The sequence below is a fragment of the Crotalus tigris genome, unplaced genomic scaffold, assembly GCF_016545835.1.
Source record: "Crotalus tigris isolate CLP2741 ecotype Arizona unplaced genomic scaffold, ASM1654583v1 scf7180000021643.52994198:917841, whole genome shotgun sequence".
Classification (NCBI taxonomy): Eukaryota; Metazoa; Chordata; class Lepidosauria; order Squamata; family Viperidae; genus Crotalus; species Crotalus tigris.
In genome coordinates this window covers 110860-127293 of record NW_024098611.1, presented here as the reverse complement: position 1 = coordinate 127293, position 16434 = coordinate 110860, and the positions used below count along the sequence as shown (strand labels likewise).

Below are 16434 nucleotides of genomic sequence, written 5' to 3'. Positions count from 1 at the left end.
AGGAAGGAAGGAAGGAAGGAAGGAGAGAGAGAGAGAGAGAGAGAGAGAGAGAGAGAGAGAGAGAGAGAGAGAAAGAAAGAAAGAAAGAAAGAAAGAAAGAAAGAAAGAAAGAAAGAAAGAAAGTGTGCATTTCATCCCTTGGCCCAAACCAGGGTTGGTGAATTAACCCATTTTGGTGTTCACACAATGCTAGCACAACTGGCTGAGTTGGCCCCACATTTCAAAGGAAGCTTTGGGTGTCATATGAATGCCACCTGCAGGTCTTTCCTTCCCAAAGCAGGTCAAGCTGACCCACGTGACTGGGTTCAGACAACACATCCACCCAGCAAGGCGTTTCCCACTGGAAAGTCAGGCAATGGTCTTCCTTGCCGCTGGCGGTTTTCAATGCATCACTCTGTTCTCCATCACACCCAGCCCCGCGATCCCGCAAGAGGGCGGATGATGGGATTTGTAATCCATCCTCCTAGAACTGCCAGGTAAGAGCCGCTCCATGTCAGGAAGGAGGCCAGAGCCAATCCGAGCCCATCCTGATCCTGGACGGCCGAGGAGGAGGGGAAACGGAGTCCAAGGCCTCGAAGGGCCTCCGGGGAAGGCCTGCCTGTCCTCCCAGGCTGCCGCCCAAGGAGAAGAAGCGGGTTAGTTGCCCGCCTCCTTTCCCAGCTTGGCGGGATAGGCCGGCGAAGGCCTGGAGTAGGCCTCAAGGCCTGGCGGTCGCCATGGCAACCGCCCGGCTCAGGCGCCTGCGCCGACTAGGCCGCGCCACGTCAAGTCGCGCAGTTTCCCGGCGTCGCTTTTCCTTGGAGACCCGGCGCAATGGCCGCTAGCGATCCGGACTTCGTGCTCCGCTATTTGGCCGAAGTGGAGGCGCTGGCCGAGGAGGTGATGGCCACCAGGCAGCAGGTAGGCCGGGGAGCGCCGTTGGGAGGGGGGAAGAGAAAACGAATTGGCGCCGCGAGGCATGATGGGAGTTGTAGTCCCCGCGCCTGGAACAAGGCAGGCCTAGGGATTTCCGTCCCGCGCCCCCGCCCGCCGCGAAACATAGAATATAAAATAGATACAACAAGATTAAATATCGCAAACAGTCTTGTGTAGAAGTGCCCACTTGGAAGGAAACCCTAGAGATCCGCTAGTCCAACCCCCCCCCTTTCCCGCTCAGACCACGCTCCAGAGGGTCCTAGGAGTGTCTTGTTGGAAGGAGTACCCCAAGGTCGTCTAGTCCAGCCCTAAGCAAGGGGCAGCCAGGCCCATGCGTGCTATCCAGGGAAAATGCTTGTAAAGCCTCTATTTTAAAATTTCTGCAGATGGAGAAATTCATATTTATTCTTTTATTATTATGTTTTAGCGTTTTATCCTTTCTTTTCTTTCTCTCTTTCTTTGTTCCTCTCTCCCTCTTTCACTTTATCCTTCCCTCTCTCCTCCCTTCCCTCTTTCCTTCCTTCCTTTCTTCCTTCTCATTCCCTTCCCTTTTCTGTCCCCTTTCATTTCCTTCCTTCGTTCTTCTCATTCCCTTCCCTTCTCTTCTCATTTCTTTCCTTCCTTCCTTCCTTCCTTCCTTCCTTCCTTCCTTCCTCTCATTCTCATTCTCTTCTCATTTCCTTCCTTCCTTCCTTCCTTCTTCTCATTCTCTTCTCATTTCCTTCCTTCCTTCCTTCCTTCCTTCCTTCCTTCCTTCCTTCCTTCCTTCCTTTCTTCTTCTTATTCTCATTTCCTTCCTTCCTTCCTTCCTTCCTTCCTCCTTCCTTCCTTCCTTTCCTTCCTTCTTTCCTTCCTTCCTTCCTTCCTTCCTTCCTTCCTTCCTTCCTTCCTTCCTTCCTTCCTTCCTTCCTTCCTTCCTTCCTTCCTTCTTTCTTCTCATTCTCATTCTCATTCTCTTCTCATTTCCTTCCTTCCTTCCTTCCTTCCTTCATTCATTCCTTCCTTCCTATACATAAAATGGGGTACGCGCTCAGCAATCTTGGACTACTCAGCAGTCTGCATTGCAGACCCCAGAGGAGACGAGGGCAGGCCCCCCTTATGGCTGCAAGGTGGCTGGGTGGAACTGTATCCCCACCTTGCCTCCAAACTGCTAGTATTGTTAGAAAATTCCTTCCAATTCCTGCATTGGGATACAAAGTGCCAAGCAACCAGTTAGTAGCCAAAACAATGCTGATTTTTTTTTTCCCCGGTGGCATTTTTGCAGCCCCAGCCTCCAGCCAGCTGGTGGATAGACAGAGTAACCAAGTTGGAGGGGATCGTGGAGGTCTTCTAGTCCAGGGCTTTTCAACCTTTTCACCGGTTGTACCACTTTTAGGATATGGCAATATTCCAGTACCACCTAGCAAGCTTGGCTGAGGAATTCTGGGAGTTGAAATCCATAAGTCATAAAATGGCCAAGTTTGAAGACCCCTGGCCGAGGTGAAGCGTGCCTGGCTGAGGAATTCTGGGAGTTGAAATCCAAAAGTCATAAAAGGGCCAAGTTTGAAGGCCCCTGTTGTTAAGTCAAGGACTATCTGTATTAACCACCCAGGGTTGAACTGTGGGGCCCTTGATGTTTTTCAAAGATCAAGGACCTCACAGTTGACTTTCCATTTGTTCTTGTGAAATACAACTTCCAACTGTCTCTGCTGGAACACCAGTCTGATCTTCTTGCTGTAGGTCAGGGATGTGTGCCTGGCTGAGGAATTCTGGGAGTTGAAGTCCACAAGGGCCAAGTTTGAAGACCCTTGCCTTATACCATTCCGGACAAATGGTTGTTCAGCCTCTTCTTAAAAACTTCCATTGTTGGAGCATCCACAACTTCTGGAAGCAATCTATTCCACTGAATAGACCATGGAGGTCTTTTGTTCAACCCCCTATACCAGTGTTTCTCAACCTTGACAATTTTAAGGCATGTGGACTTCAACTCCCAGAATTCCACAGCCAGCAATGCTGGCTGTGGAATTCTGGGAGTTGAAGTCCACATGCCTTAAAATTGTCAAGGTTGAGAAACACTGCCCTATACCATTTCAAACAGATGTCCAGTCTCGTCTTAAAAACCTCCAGTGATGGAACACCTGCAACTTCTGGAGGCAGGTAGTTCCGCTGGTTAATTGTTCTCACTGTCACGAAATTTCTCCTCAGTTCCAGATTGCTTCTCTCCTTGCTTAGTTTCCATATGTTGCTTCTTGTCCTGCCTTCGGGTGCAGTAGAAAAATATAATACAAGATGGCTTGTCCAATCTGCAGAGGGGAAGAAGTGAGACCGGGAGATGCTGGATGAATGAGCTTTTTAGCAAAGCTTGAGGTTTTATCCATTTCTCTTCTTAGATTTTCGATCTGAATCAGAAACGGAACCAAAACCGGGAAGCCTTAAGAGCCCTGAATAAGGACATGGATTCTGCTGGTGAGTTGTTGTTTTTTTCCTGGAATTGTGTGAAAAGGTCCATCTGACGTTGTAATAGCTTAGCTCAGGGTTTTAGTTTTAGTCCTTCTTTTCATTAAACTGGACAATCCCAATTCCAGGAACTTGAGGATTTTACAGAATAAGAGTGGGAAGGGACCTTGGAGGTCATCTAGTCTAACCCCCTGCTCAGGCAGGTGACCCTATACCATTTCAGACAAATGGCCGTCCGGTCTCTTCTTAAAAACTTCCAGTGTTGGAGCATTCACCACTTCTGGAGGCAGGTGGTTCCAATGGTTAATTGTTCTCACTGTCAGGAAGTTTCTCCTTAGTTCCAGGTTGCTTCTCTCCTTGATGGGTTCCCATCCGTTGCTTCTCGTCCTGCCTTCAGGCGCTTTGGAGAATAGCTTGACTCCCTCTTCTTTGGGGCAGCCCCTGAGATACTGGACTATTGCTATCATGCCACCCTTAGTCCTTTTCGTTAAACAGGACAATCCCAATTCCAGGAACTTGAGGATTTAACAGAATAAGAGTTGGAAGGGAACTTGAAGGTCTTCTAGTCCAACCCCCTGCTCCAGCAGGAGACCCTATACCATTTCAGACAAATGGCCATCCAATCCCCTCTTGAAAACCTCCAGTATTGAGGCACCCACAACTTCTGGTGGCAAGCAGTTCCGCTGATTGTTCTCACGGATAGGAAATTTATCCATAATTCTAGGTTGCTTCTCTCCTTGATGAGTTTCCATCCATTGCTTCTTGTCCTGCCTTCAGGCGCTTTGGAGAAGAGCTTGACTCCCTCTTCTTTGGGGCAGCCCCTGAGAGATTGGAAAACTGCTATCCTGTCGCCGTTGGTCCTTCTTTTCACTAGACTAGGCGTACCCAGTTTCTGCCACCTTCCTAGCCACCTTTTCGCTAAACCGGAGGAGTTTGGAAGGAATGAAAGAAAGCAGACTGCCGGAAATGGGAAAGAAAAAAAAGAGCATTGGAATAATTTCTGCCGTGGATGATTCCAACACACTAATCAACTTTGGAAGAAAACATTCTTGGCGTGGAGTGAGGAACAAAAGTCCCATGTTACAAAAGCAGCTAATTCTGGCAGATGTTAACTAGCTATGTTGAATGCAAGCCTGATAATTGCCAGAACAGAAAAAGACCTCAATTGTCAGGGCTGTGCGTCTTTTCCTTCTTTTTTCTTTTTATTTCTTTTTTTCCCAAATTCAACAACTCTCAGGGGGAACGGGAAGACTCAAGAGGTACCTTTTTTTTTTTGAGAATTGTTGTTGTTGTTAATTGCGAAGTCGTGTCCGACCCATCGCGACCCCATGGACAACGTTCCTCCAGGTCTTCCTGTCCTCTCCCATCTTCTGGAGTCCATTTAAGTTCACACCTACTGCTTCAGTGACTCCATCCAACCACCTCATTCTCTGTCGTCCCCTTCTTCTATTGCCCTCAATCTTTCCCAGCATTAGGCCCTCCTCCAGTGAGTCCTTCCTTCTCATTAGGTGGCCAAAGTATTTGAGTTTCAACTTCAGGATCTGGCCTTCTAAAGAGCAGTCGGGGTTGATCTCTTCTAGGACTGACCGGTTTGAACGCCTTGCAGTCCAAGGGACTCGCAGGAGTCTTCTCCAGCACCATAGTTCAAGGCCTCAATTCTTTGGCGCTGCGCTCAGCCTTTCTTATGGTCCAACTTTCACAGCCATACATTGCAACTGGGAAAACCATGGCCTGGACTATACGCACTTTTGTTGGCAGGGTGATGTCTCTGCTTTTTAGTATGCTGTCTATTCTTTATTCTTTTTGAGAATAAAACACTGCAAATTCAATGGCCCGTCCTCGGAGATCCTAAGCATTCTAATCCTGGGCTGCATTTCCTGTGTCCAAACAAAGGAAGTGGGAGGAAAATACCAATTTAAAATATCAATTTACATACCAGAAGTACAGGCAGGATTTCGAAGAGGCAGAGGAACTAGAGATCAAATTGTCAACATAACGCTGGATCATGGAGAAAGCTAGGCAGTTCCAGAAAAACATCTACTTCTGCTTCATTGACTATGCTGAAGCCTTTGATTGTGTGGATCACAACAAATTGAGGCGAGTTGTTAAAGAGATGGGAGTACCAGACCACCTTATTTGTCTCTTGAGAAACATATGCGGGTCAAGAAGCAACAGTGAGAACTGGACACGGAACCACTGATTGGTTCAAAATTGGGACAGGAGTCCGGCCAGGCTGTACACTGTCGCCCTGCCTGTTTAACTTATATGCAGAGCATATCATGAGAAAGGCAAGGCTAGAGGAATCAAAAGTTGGAATTAAGATTGCCGGGAGAAACATCAACAACCTAAGGTATGCAGACGATACCACTCTAATGGCAGAAAGTGAAGAGGAACTAAACAGCCTCTTGATGCGGGTGAAGAAGGAGAGTGCAAAGGTTGGCTTGAAACTCAACATTAAGAAAACCAAAATCATGGCATCTGGCCCACTCAATTCCTGGCAAATAGATGGGGAAGAAATGGAGGTAGTGACAGATTTTATTTTTCTGGGCTCCAATATCACCTCAGATGGGGACTGCAGCCAAGAAATTAAAAGACGCTTGCTCCTGGGGAGGAAAGCTATGGCAAATCTAGACAGCATACTAAAAAGCAGAGACATCACCCTGCCAACAAAAGTGCATATAGTCCAGGCCATGGTTTTCCCAGTTGCAATGTATGGCTGTGAAAGCTGGACCGTAAGAAAGGCTGAGCACCAAAGAATGGAGGCCTTTGAACTCTGGTGCTGGAGAAGACTCCTGTGAATCCCCTGGACTGCAAGGCGATCCAACCGGTCAGTCCTAGAGGAGATCAACCCTGACTGCTCTTTAGAAGGCCAGATCCTGAAGTTGAAACTCAAGTACTTTGGCCATCTAATGAGAAGGAAGGACTCCCTGGAGAAGAACCTGATGCTGGGAAAGATGGAGGGCAAGAGAAGAAGGGGACGACAGAGAAGGAGGGGGCTGGAGGGAGTCCCTGAAGCAGGAGGTGTGAGCTTCAATGGACTCCAGAAGATAGTAGAGGACAGGAAGACCTGGAGGAACATGGTCCATGGGGTCACGATGGGTCGGACACGACTTTGCAACTAACAACATCAAAGCTCTCTGCCAGGTCGACGTGCCTGTAATTGCACAATACAAGTTAGTCCTTGGCTTACGACCACAACGTGAGTGCAGGATTCCCACGGCTAAGTGAGACATTCCTTAAGCTTTGCCCCATTTTACGACTTTTCTTGCCACGGTCGTAAAGTGAATCGCTGCAGTTGTTAGAAGTGTTAAGTGAATCTGGCTTCCCCATCGATGGGGAAGGACGCGAAAGGGGATCGCGTGAACCCAGGACACGGCGACCGTCATAAATATGAGCCTGTTGCCAAGTGGCTGAATTTTGATCATGTGACCTCAGGGATGCAGCAAGGGTCATAAGTGTGAAAAATGGTCATAAGTCACTTTTTTCCGGGCTGTTGTAGCTTAACGGTCACTAAATGAATGGTCGTAGATCAAGGGGTGTCTATACTTGCTTCTTGTAGAAGTCAGCCAAACTTCTGGATGCGTTAGGCCTTTTTTTCATAATAATAATAATAATAATAATAATAATAATAAAGTTGGAAGGGAGCTTGGAGGTCATCTAGTCCAACCCCCTGCTCAGGCAGGAAACCCTATACCATTTAGGACCAATGGCTGTCCAGTCTCTTCTTAAAAACTTCCAGTGCTGGAGCATTCACCGCTTCTGGAGGCAGGTTGTTCCACTGGTTAATTGTTCTCACTGTCAGGAAATTCCTCCTTAGTTCTAGGTTGCTTCTCTCCTTGATGAGTTTCCATCCGTTGCTTCTTGTCCTGCCTTCAGGGGCTTTGGAGAATAGCTTGACTCCCTCTTCTTTGGGGGCAGCCCCTGAGATACTGGAAGGCTGCTATCATGTCCCCCTTTTCTTCATTAAACTAGACATACCCAATTCCAGCAACCATTCCTTATATGCTTTAGCCTCCAGTCCCCTGATCATCTTTGTTGCTCTTCTCTGCACTCTTTCTAGAGCAGTGTTTCCCAAACTTGACAATTTTAAGGCATTAGGACTTCAACTCCCAGAATTCCACAGCCAGCAATGCTGGCTGTGGAATTCTGGGAGTTGAAGTCCACATGCCTTAAAATTGTCAAGTTTGGGAAACACTGTTTAGAGTCTCAACATCTTTTTTACATCGTGGTGACCAAAACTGGATGCAGGATTCCAAGTGTGGCCTTACCAAGGCCTTGTAAAGTGGTATTAACACTTCACGTTGTCTTGATTCTATCCCTCTGTTAATGCAGCCTAGCACTGTGTTGGCTTTTTTGGCAGCTGCAGCACACGGCTGGCTCCTATTTAAGTGATTGTCCACTAGGACTCCGAGATCCCTCTCACAGTTACTACTATTGAGCAAGGTTACCCCTATACTATATCTGTACATTTGGTTTTTCTTGCCTAAATGTAGAACCTTACTTTTTTCACCATTGAATTTCATTTTGTTAGTTAGTGCCCAGTGTTCAAGTCTGTCCAGATCCTCCTGTATCCTAAGCCTGTCTTCGGGAGTGTTGGCTATTCCTGCCAGCATGGTGTCATCTGCAAATTTGATGAGTTCCCCATCTATCCCCTTGTCCAAATCATTGATGAAGATGTTGAATAAAAAGAATAGAATAGAATAGAATAGAATAGAATAGAATAGAATAGAATAGAATTAACAGATTGTAGAATAGAATAAAATTAGAAATAAGAATAGAATTAGAATAGAATAGAAATAACTGATTGTAGAATAGAATAGAATTACAAATAAGAATAGAATAGAAATAATAGATTGTAGAATAGAATAGAATTAGAAATAAGAATAGAATAGAATTAGAAATAAGAATAGAATAGAAATACCAGATTGTAGAATAGAATTAGAAATAAGAATAGAATTAGAATAGAATAGAAATAACTGATTGTAGAATAGAATAGAATTAGAAATAAGAATAGAACAGAATTAGAAATAAGAATAGGATAGAATTAGAAATAAGAATAGAATAGAAATAACAGATTGTAGAATAGAATTAGAAATAAGAATAGAACAGAATTAGAAATAAGAATAGAATAGAAATAACATTGTAGAATAGAATAGAATTAGAAATAAGAATAGAATAGGAAATAAGAATAGTAGAGTAGAAATAACAGATTGTAGAATAGAATAGAATTAGAAATAAGAATAGAATAGGAAAAGAATAGAGTAGAGTAGAAATAACAGATTGTAGAATAGAATAGAATTAGAAATAAGAGTAGAACAGGAAATAAGAATAGAGTAGAAATAACAGATTATAGAATAGAATTAGAAATAAGAATAGAATTAGAAATAAGAATAGAATAGGAAAAGAATAGAGTAGAGTAGAAATAACAGATTGTAGAATAGAATAGAATTAGAAATAGAACAGAATTAGAAATAAGAATAGAATAGAAATAATAGATTATAGAATAGAATTAGAAATAAGAGTAGAATAGGAAATAAGAATAGAATAGAGTAGAAATGACAGATTGTAGAATAGACTAGAATTAGAAATAAGAATATAGAATTAGAAATAAGAATAGAATAGAAATAGCAGATTGTAGAATAGAATAGAATTAGAAATTAGAATAGAATGGAACAGAATAGAACAGAAAAGAATAAAAGAGAACAGAATAGAATAGAATAGAATATAGGACCATGGAGGTCTTCTAGTCCAGCCTCCTGCTCAAACAGGAGAACGTATATACCATCTCAGACAGGTGACTGTCTCTAGCCTCTTCTTAAAAACCTCCAATGATGGAGTGCCCACAATTTCTGGGGGTAAAGCTGTTCCACTGGTTGATTGTCCTCCCCGTTTTGTTTCAATTGCTTACATGTCTGCTTGAGCTATTTTTACCTTTCTGGAGGCTTTCGGATAGCATGAGCTGGAAAAGTGACCGGGAGACCTGAAAACTTTCATGCTGAGTCGGGGAAAATGTGAAATATTTCTTTTAGCTCTGTCTCTGGCCCATCTGTTAATAAATAGATTTTTAACCGCTTGTCTAATCAATCGCAGCCAAGGCCAAAAATCAGGTTTTCTCTTTCGGGCATCGGGGCCGAAGTGACTTTTTTCTTTCTTTTTGCAAGCAGTGTGTAGATGTGGAGGGCAACTTGCTCCGGGTGTGGGTGTGGCTCACGGGGTTTTTTTGTCGCCCGAGAACATTTTTAAAAGCTGTCAAAAAAACAAAGATGTGTTTACAACACAGCGGAGAATAAGCGATTGGGACCTTCTGTGACAATTTGTAGTAATTACTCTTCAAAATTGTGCGGGTCATTCCTTCCGTGACTTAAACTTCTCTCTCTCTCTCTCTCTCTCTCTCTCTCTCTCTCTCTCTCTCACCTTGTTTCTTGCTTTCTCTCTCCTCTTTCCCTGTCTTTCTTTCTTTCTTTCTTTCTTTCTTTCTTTCTTTCTTTCTTTCTTTCTTTCTTTCTCTGTTCTCTCTCTTTCACTTCTTTTTCTCTTCCTCTTCATTTCGTTTTCTGTTTCTGTGTTCTTTTTTCTCTTTCTGCCAGCATCCTAGGTGTCAACCAGGTACCTCCTTAAAATGTAAGACGTTCCGAGTAGCACAGTTTTTTGTAACATTGCTGGAGTTATTGCAGGGAGCTGCAGTTTCTTGATGTATTCTGTATTCTGTATTCTTATAATGGATCATCGCACAGTCAGCCAGATGTTCAGACTGGATTTGGCATTTTTGTCTACCTATCGAATCCTTCCCAAGGACCTGGGATAGGCAGATGTGGATATTTGATGGTATTACAGATATCGTTGCAGGATGGAAGCAGTTCTTAGTAAGGCCGCCTTTTGCAATTGACTAATGGCAAATTTGTCAATGTCGATGATGGTGTCCAAGTGGTGCTCCAGTTGTTTTGGGATTGCACCCAAGTAGCCTATGACTATTGGTACTACCCTTGCTTGCTTTTGCCACAGTCTTTCCATTTCTATTTGTAGGTCTTTGTATTTTGTTATCTTCTCCAGTTCTTTCTCGTCTATTCTGCTGTCTCCAGGCACTGCCACGTCCACTATCCAGACTTTTTTGTCTTTCTTATCGACAATTGTTAAGTCTGGGGTGTTATGTTGCAGGTGCTTGTCTGTTTGAATTCTGAAGTCCAGAGCAGTTTAATTTTATCATTTTCTATGACTTTCTCTATTTTATGATCCCACCAGTTCTTGCTTTTAGGCCAGTGATTCTCAACCTTTCTAATGCCGTGATCCCATAATACAGTTCCCCATGTTGTGGTGACCCCCAAATGGGTGTGGCCACCAATAAGAGGGAATAGGACAGCTAGGGAAAAGGGAAAAAAATGGCGGACAGCATGGTTTGGTGACCCCCGTGAAATGGTCATTCAACCCCAAATGGGGTCCCGACCCACAGGTTGAGAACCACTGTTTTAGGCAAATGATATTTCTTGCAGATCTTCCAATGCACCATAATTGCTACTTTGTCATTATTATTATTATTATCATCATCATCATCATTATTAAGATGGAGACCCTCTACGGCCCTGTATGACGACGCCATGGTAACCAACCCCAGGAGCAAAGAGCTATTTCTTGACCAGCTGCCGCTGAGGCTGCTGGGTCTTGTAGTTCAGCCACCTCTGGAAGGTTTTCAGGTTCCCACTCCAAGAGGCTGAGATTTCAAAGCAGGAGCCGTTTTGTTTTTTCAATTAAACAAATTGACGCTTCGGATTAAAACAAGCTTTCTTTTCCTGCTTTCAGACAAAGCCACGGTTTGCTTTGGGGCCATGTTCATCCAGCTTCCGAAAACGAAGACCCGGGAGATGCTACAGAGAGGTGAGGTTTCCCCGTAAAGTTCTCCCGTTTGCAGAGCTGAGCCGTGTGTGTGTGTGTGTGTGTGTGTGTGTGTGTGTGTGTGTGTGTGTTGGTCGAGCATGGAATGGCGCCAGCCCAATTCATACTTTGGAAGCGCTCCATGTCTCCCGCGGGAAAATATTGACCCGCTTTTCCACTGTTGCCTTTCAGCGGTTGAGATTAATGGTTGCTGATAAGGAGAGTCATTTATAAGAATCGTTCTCAGCCCTTGGTGACTTTATGATGCACTGATATAAAAAGAGAGTAACCCCCCTCCCTTCTAGCATGGATGGTGTTCCTTAGTTGGGTCATGAAATGTCTGCCAGAAAACCAGCAAGCTTAGAGAGCACCAAGGACCCAACATACATACATTCATTCATTCATTCATTCATTCATTCATTCATTCATTCCTCCTCCTTCTCCTCCTCCTCCTCCTCCCTTGTAGCACGGATGGTGTTCCCTAGTTGGGTCATGAAACATCTGCAAGAAAACAAGCAAGCTCAGAGAGCACCAAGGACCCCACAGTCATTCTTCCTCCTCCTCCTCCTCCTCCTCCCTTCTAGCACTGATGATGTGACCTAGTTGGGTCATGAAATGTCTGCAAGAAAACCAGCAAGCTCAGAGAGCACCAAGGACTCCACAGTTGTCCTCCTCCTTCCTCCTCCTCCTCCTCCTCTCCACAAAACCCCACACCCTTTTAGCACTGATGATGTTCCCTAGTTGGGTCATGAAAGGTCTGCAAGAAAACCACCAAGTTCAGAGAGCCCCAAGGACTCCACAGTCCTCCTCCTCCTCCTCTTCCTCCTCCTCCTCCTCCCTTCTAGCACGGATGATGTTCCCTAGTTGGGTTGTGAAACCTCTGGAAGAAAACCACCCAGCTCAGAGAGCATCAAGAAGCCCACAGTCCTACTCTTCTTTCTCCTCCTCTCTGCAAACTCCACTCCCTTCCAGCACTGATGATGTTCCCTACTTGGGTAATGAATGCCAGAAAACCAGCAAGGTCTGGGAGCACCAAGGACCCCACAGTCCTCCTTCTCCTCCTCCTGCTCCTCCTTCCCCCCTCCTGCTCCTCCTCCCCCTCCCCCTCCTCCCTTCTAGCACTGATGTTCCCTAGTTGGGTTGTGAAACCTCTGCAAGAAAACCATCATGCTTAGTGAGCAACGACCCCACCGTCCTCCTCTTTTTCTATCTCTTCACTCCCTTCCAGCCCTGATGACGTCCCCTAGTTGGGTCATGAAACGTCTGCCAGAAAAACCAGCAAAGAAGCCACCGTTCCATGAAATTCCTCCTCTAATTAGGCAACGTGGTCGACCATCCTAGCCTTATATATGAAATTATCGGGGAGAGCCTGTACAGCACACAGCTCCCCTGGGGGGGGGGGGTTCATCGTCCTCTTTCTTTCCGCCTCCCTGCTTTTTTTTTTTTTTTCCTGTGGGAGGATCGGCATATTCAGGCACCAGATTGGGCCGTCCCCCCTCATTCCTTCCCGTGGGAATGGCATAAGGGCTTGCCAGGCTGTTAGAAAAGCGGTGCCAGTCTCTGCACATGTTTCTCAGGGGCCATCTGCAGTTCGGCTGGATCCAAGATGATCAGGGGACTGGAGGCTAAAACATACAAGGAACGGTTGCTGGCATTGGGTAGGTCCAGTTTAAGGAAGAGAAGGACGAGGGGGGACAGGATAGCAGTCTTCCAGTATCTCAGGGGCTGCCCCAAAGAAGAGGGAGTCAAGCTATTCTCCAAAGCCCCTGAAGGCAAGACAAGAAGCAATGGGTGGAAACTGACCAAGGAGAGAAGCAACCTGGAACTAAGGAGAAACTTCCTGACTGCCAGAACAATCAGCCAGTGGAACTACTTGCCTCCAAAGCGGTGAATGCTCCAACATTGGAAGTTTTTAAGAAGAGACTGGACAGCCATTTGTCTGAAATGGTACAGGGTTTCCTGACTGAGCAGGGGGTTGGACTAGATGACCTCCAAGGTCCCTTCCAACTCTGTTCTGTTCTGTTCTTTCCATGTTCTGTTCTGTTCTTTACATATTCTATTCTATTCTATTCAAAGCAAAACATCCGGATTCAGCCATAGTTTCATTCCATACAGCATTAACCTTGTGAACTCTCAAGCTTCCTCCTTCCATTATATATCCAAGATGGACAGGGTTTAATATTCATTTGCTATGTATATGTAGGGGTGTGGGTCTATACATATGTTGTATATAGCATGTTTAGGTGTGTGTCATGTATGTGTTCACTTACAGCGGGGAACTAAATTTCATTTTTGATGTGTTCCGTTGTGCCCAAAGCAAAAAAAAAAATGACAAGGCTATCTTATCTTTTCTCATCTTATCTCATCTTATCATCTTCTTATCTTATCATCCTATCTTATCTTACCTTACCTTACCTTATCTTATTGCCTTGCCTTGCCTTACCTTACCCTAACCCTATCCTATCCTATCCATTTTAAACCTCACCCGTGGACCGTTCTTCCCCTCGTCCTTCCGCAGATCAAGAGCTGTTGGAGGAAGAAATTGCGAAATTGCAGGAGGAACTCAAAGGGAAAGTCAGCCACCTCATGGAGGCCCAAGGTAGGTGCCCACCTGGCTCCCTAACCTGATTCCAAGGGAAAGCTCAGCACGCCAAGGTTTTTTTTTTTTTCCCTTCCCAATTTGACTAATTGTGTGAATGGCACCTTATCTTCCTTGGTACTGTTGTATTCTGAACTCAGAGCTCTGAGTGGCCCAATTAAGATTTCCTTCCCTCCCGTCTTAAGGCGGTAAGGTAGTGACTGAGAGCCGTGGGGAGCGATGGGGAAGGGGCTGGGCTGGACTAGGAGCTGGGAAACCCAGCGTCTGTCTGTCCACCGCCTCCCCCTACCCTCCCCTTCACAGGGATTCCCTGGACAACTTCGGGCTATTCCCTCCTTCTCGATCCCAGGAGCGATGTGGTAGATTAGGAGGGAGCTTAAAGATTCTTTTTGAAATTTAGTTTTATTTCTTCATTTTAATTATTTAGCATTTATATACCGTGCCTCTATTATTTTTATATATACCTAATATTCCTTCCTGCTCCTATTTTTCTGACAACCCTGTGAGGTGGGCTGGGCTGGGCTGAGGGAGAGGAAGTGTTGCAAAGTCAGCCAGTCAGCTTTCATGCCTAAGGCGGGAGTAGAACTCACTGTCTCCTGGTGATTGGTCCAAAGTCTTCCAGCCAGCTTTCATGCCTAAGGCGGGACTAGAACTCACCGTCTCCTAGTGATTGGCCCAAAATCACCTAGCTGGCTTTAATGCCTAAGGCGGGACTAGAACTCACCGTCTCCTGGGGATTGGCCCAAGGTCACCCAGCCAACTTTCATGCCTAAGGCGGGACTAGAACTCACCGTCTCCTGGTCATCAACCCAAAATCACCCAGCCAGCTTTCGTGGCTAAGGAAGAACTAGAACGCACCATCTCCTGGTGATTGGCACAAGGTCACCCAGATGGCTTTAATACCTAAGGCAGGACTGGAAATCACCGTCTCTTGGTGATTGCCCAAGGTCACCCAGCCAGCTTTCATGCCTAAGGCGGGACTAAAACTCACCGTCTCCTGGTGATTGGCCCAAGGTCACCCAGCCAACTTTCATGCCTAAGGAGGGACTAGAACTCACCGTCTCCTGGTGATTGGCCCAAGGTCACCCAGCCAACTTTCATGCCTAAGGCAGGACTAGAACTCACCGTCTCCTGGTCATCAACCCAAAATCACCCAGCCAGCTTTCGTGGCTAAGGCGGGACTATCACTATTAGCCCAAAATCACCCAGCCAGCTTTCACGCCTAAGGCCGGACTAGAACTCCCTGCCTCCCAGTTTCTCGCCTGGCGCCTGGCTCCTCATGGGTTTAACATCTCCCTTCATCTTCCTGAAGGTAAACCAGAACTGAAAGGCTACAACTTGAAACCCTTGACCGCCGAAGAAATGTGGTTCATGAAGAAAGTGGTGGACAACTGAAGCCGTCCCCCCTCCCCCCCCGGGGTGGATTTGGGTGTGGGCAACACGCACCGGAGAGCTGCTTCCCGCACTCCCGGCGGAGAAAACCGGGTGTTTGCCGAGCGGTTGAGTCTTTCACGGGCGTCTTATAGCGAGTGAGCTGCCTCCGGATTTGGCCCAGACGTCATTGACACTCTACGGACAGGTGACAGACATTTGAGGAGGGAATTCGTCGAGCTCAGAATTTTGCCCTTTCGAGGTTTGGATATCAAATTCAAATGATTGACAGTGAGGGTGGAGGACTTGGCGTTGATCTAGTTTCCGTGCACCGTGCCCGGGTGACGATCAGTGGAATGAGGCTCCCACGCCTGTTGGGAGAAGGGTGGAAAATAATCTCTGCTTCACTTTGACCGTGTGGTTGTGTTTGTCTAGCCCAGGGGTAGGCAACCTTGCCTCTTTTATGACTCGTGGACTTCAACTCCCAGAATTCCTGAGCCAGCATGGGGGAACTATGGCCCCCTCATGACTTGTGGACTTCAACTCCCAGAATTCCTGAGCCAGCATGGGGGAACTATGGCCCCCTCATGACTTGTGGATTTCAACTCCCAGAATTCCTGAGCTAGCGTGGGGGAACTGTGGCCCCCTCATGACTGGTGGACTTCAACTCCCAGAATTCCTGAGCCAGCATGGCTCAGCTTGGAAACCTCTCCCTTTCCCCTCAGCATGGCTGGCTCAGGAATTCTGGGAGTTGAAGTCCACGAGTCATAAAAGAGCCAAGGTTGCCTACCCCTGGACTAGCCACAGCCATTGTCTGAATTAAAACTCTTTGGAGATGAAGGGACTGCCTCTCCCCCATTTCATCCCTGGGGAGATGCTCTCTCTCTCTACGTATTGTACTTTGCCCTGTCATGTTGGTGGGATTGTTTTCTGCTTCTGGGTAATTCTTCGATTGGGCTGTTCTTTAATGGCGTCACTGCATCGAATCCCTCCTAGCACTGATGATGTTGCCTAGTTGGGTCTCAAAACGTCTGCAAGGAAACCACCAAGCTTAGAGAGCACCTCAGTCCTTCTCTTCCTCCTCCTCCTCTTCCCCTTCCTCCCTCTCCCCCTCCTCCACTTCCTTCTCCTCCTCCTCGCCACAAATCCCACTCCATTCTAGCACTGATGATGTTACCTAGTTGGATCATGAAAGGTCCGCAAGAAAACATCCAAGCTCAGAGGACCAAAGACCCCACAATCCTCCT

General features: G+C 46.1%; 1 protein-coding gene across 2 annotated transcripts in view; it reads left to right on the top strand.

Moving 5' to 3' along the window:
* Window positions 1–571: 571 nt before the first annotated feature.
* PDRG1 (p53 and DNA damage regulated 1) overlaps window positions 572–16434 on the top strand; it is a 36691-nt gene continuing 20828 nt past the window's right edge. Inside the window, exons 1-5 of one of the 2 annotated variants that reach the window (XR_005553602.1) lie at window positions 572–900; window positions 3285–3360; window positions 11146–11220; window positions 13736–13816; window positions 15129–15395. Coding sequence is in view for 1 of the 2 variants with exons in the window: in XM_039318891.1 (XP_039174825.1) it covers window positions 814–900; window positions 3285–3360; window positions 11146–11220; window positions 13736–13816; window positions 15129–15211 (402 nt within the window). In the remaining variant the exon portion in view is untranslated. Of the gene's footprint in view, window positions 901–3284; window positions 3361–11145; window positions 11221–13735; window positions 13817–15128; window positions 15601–16434 lie in introns of those variants that run through there. The other variant, XM_039318891.1, reaches the window with a different exon arrangement.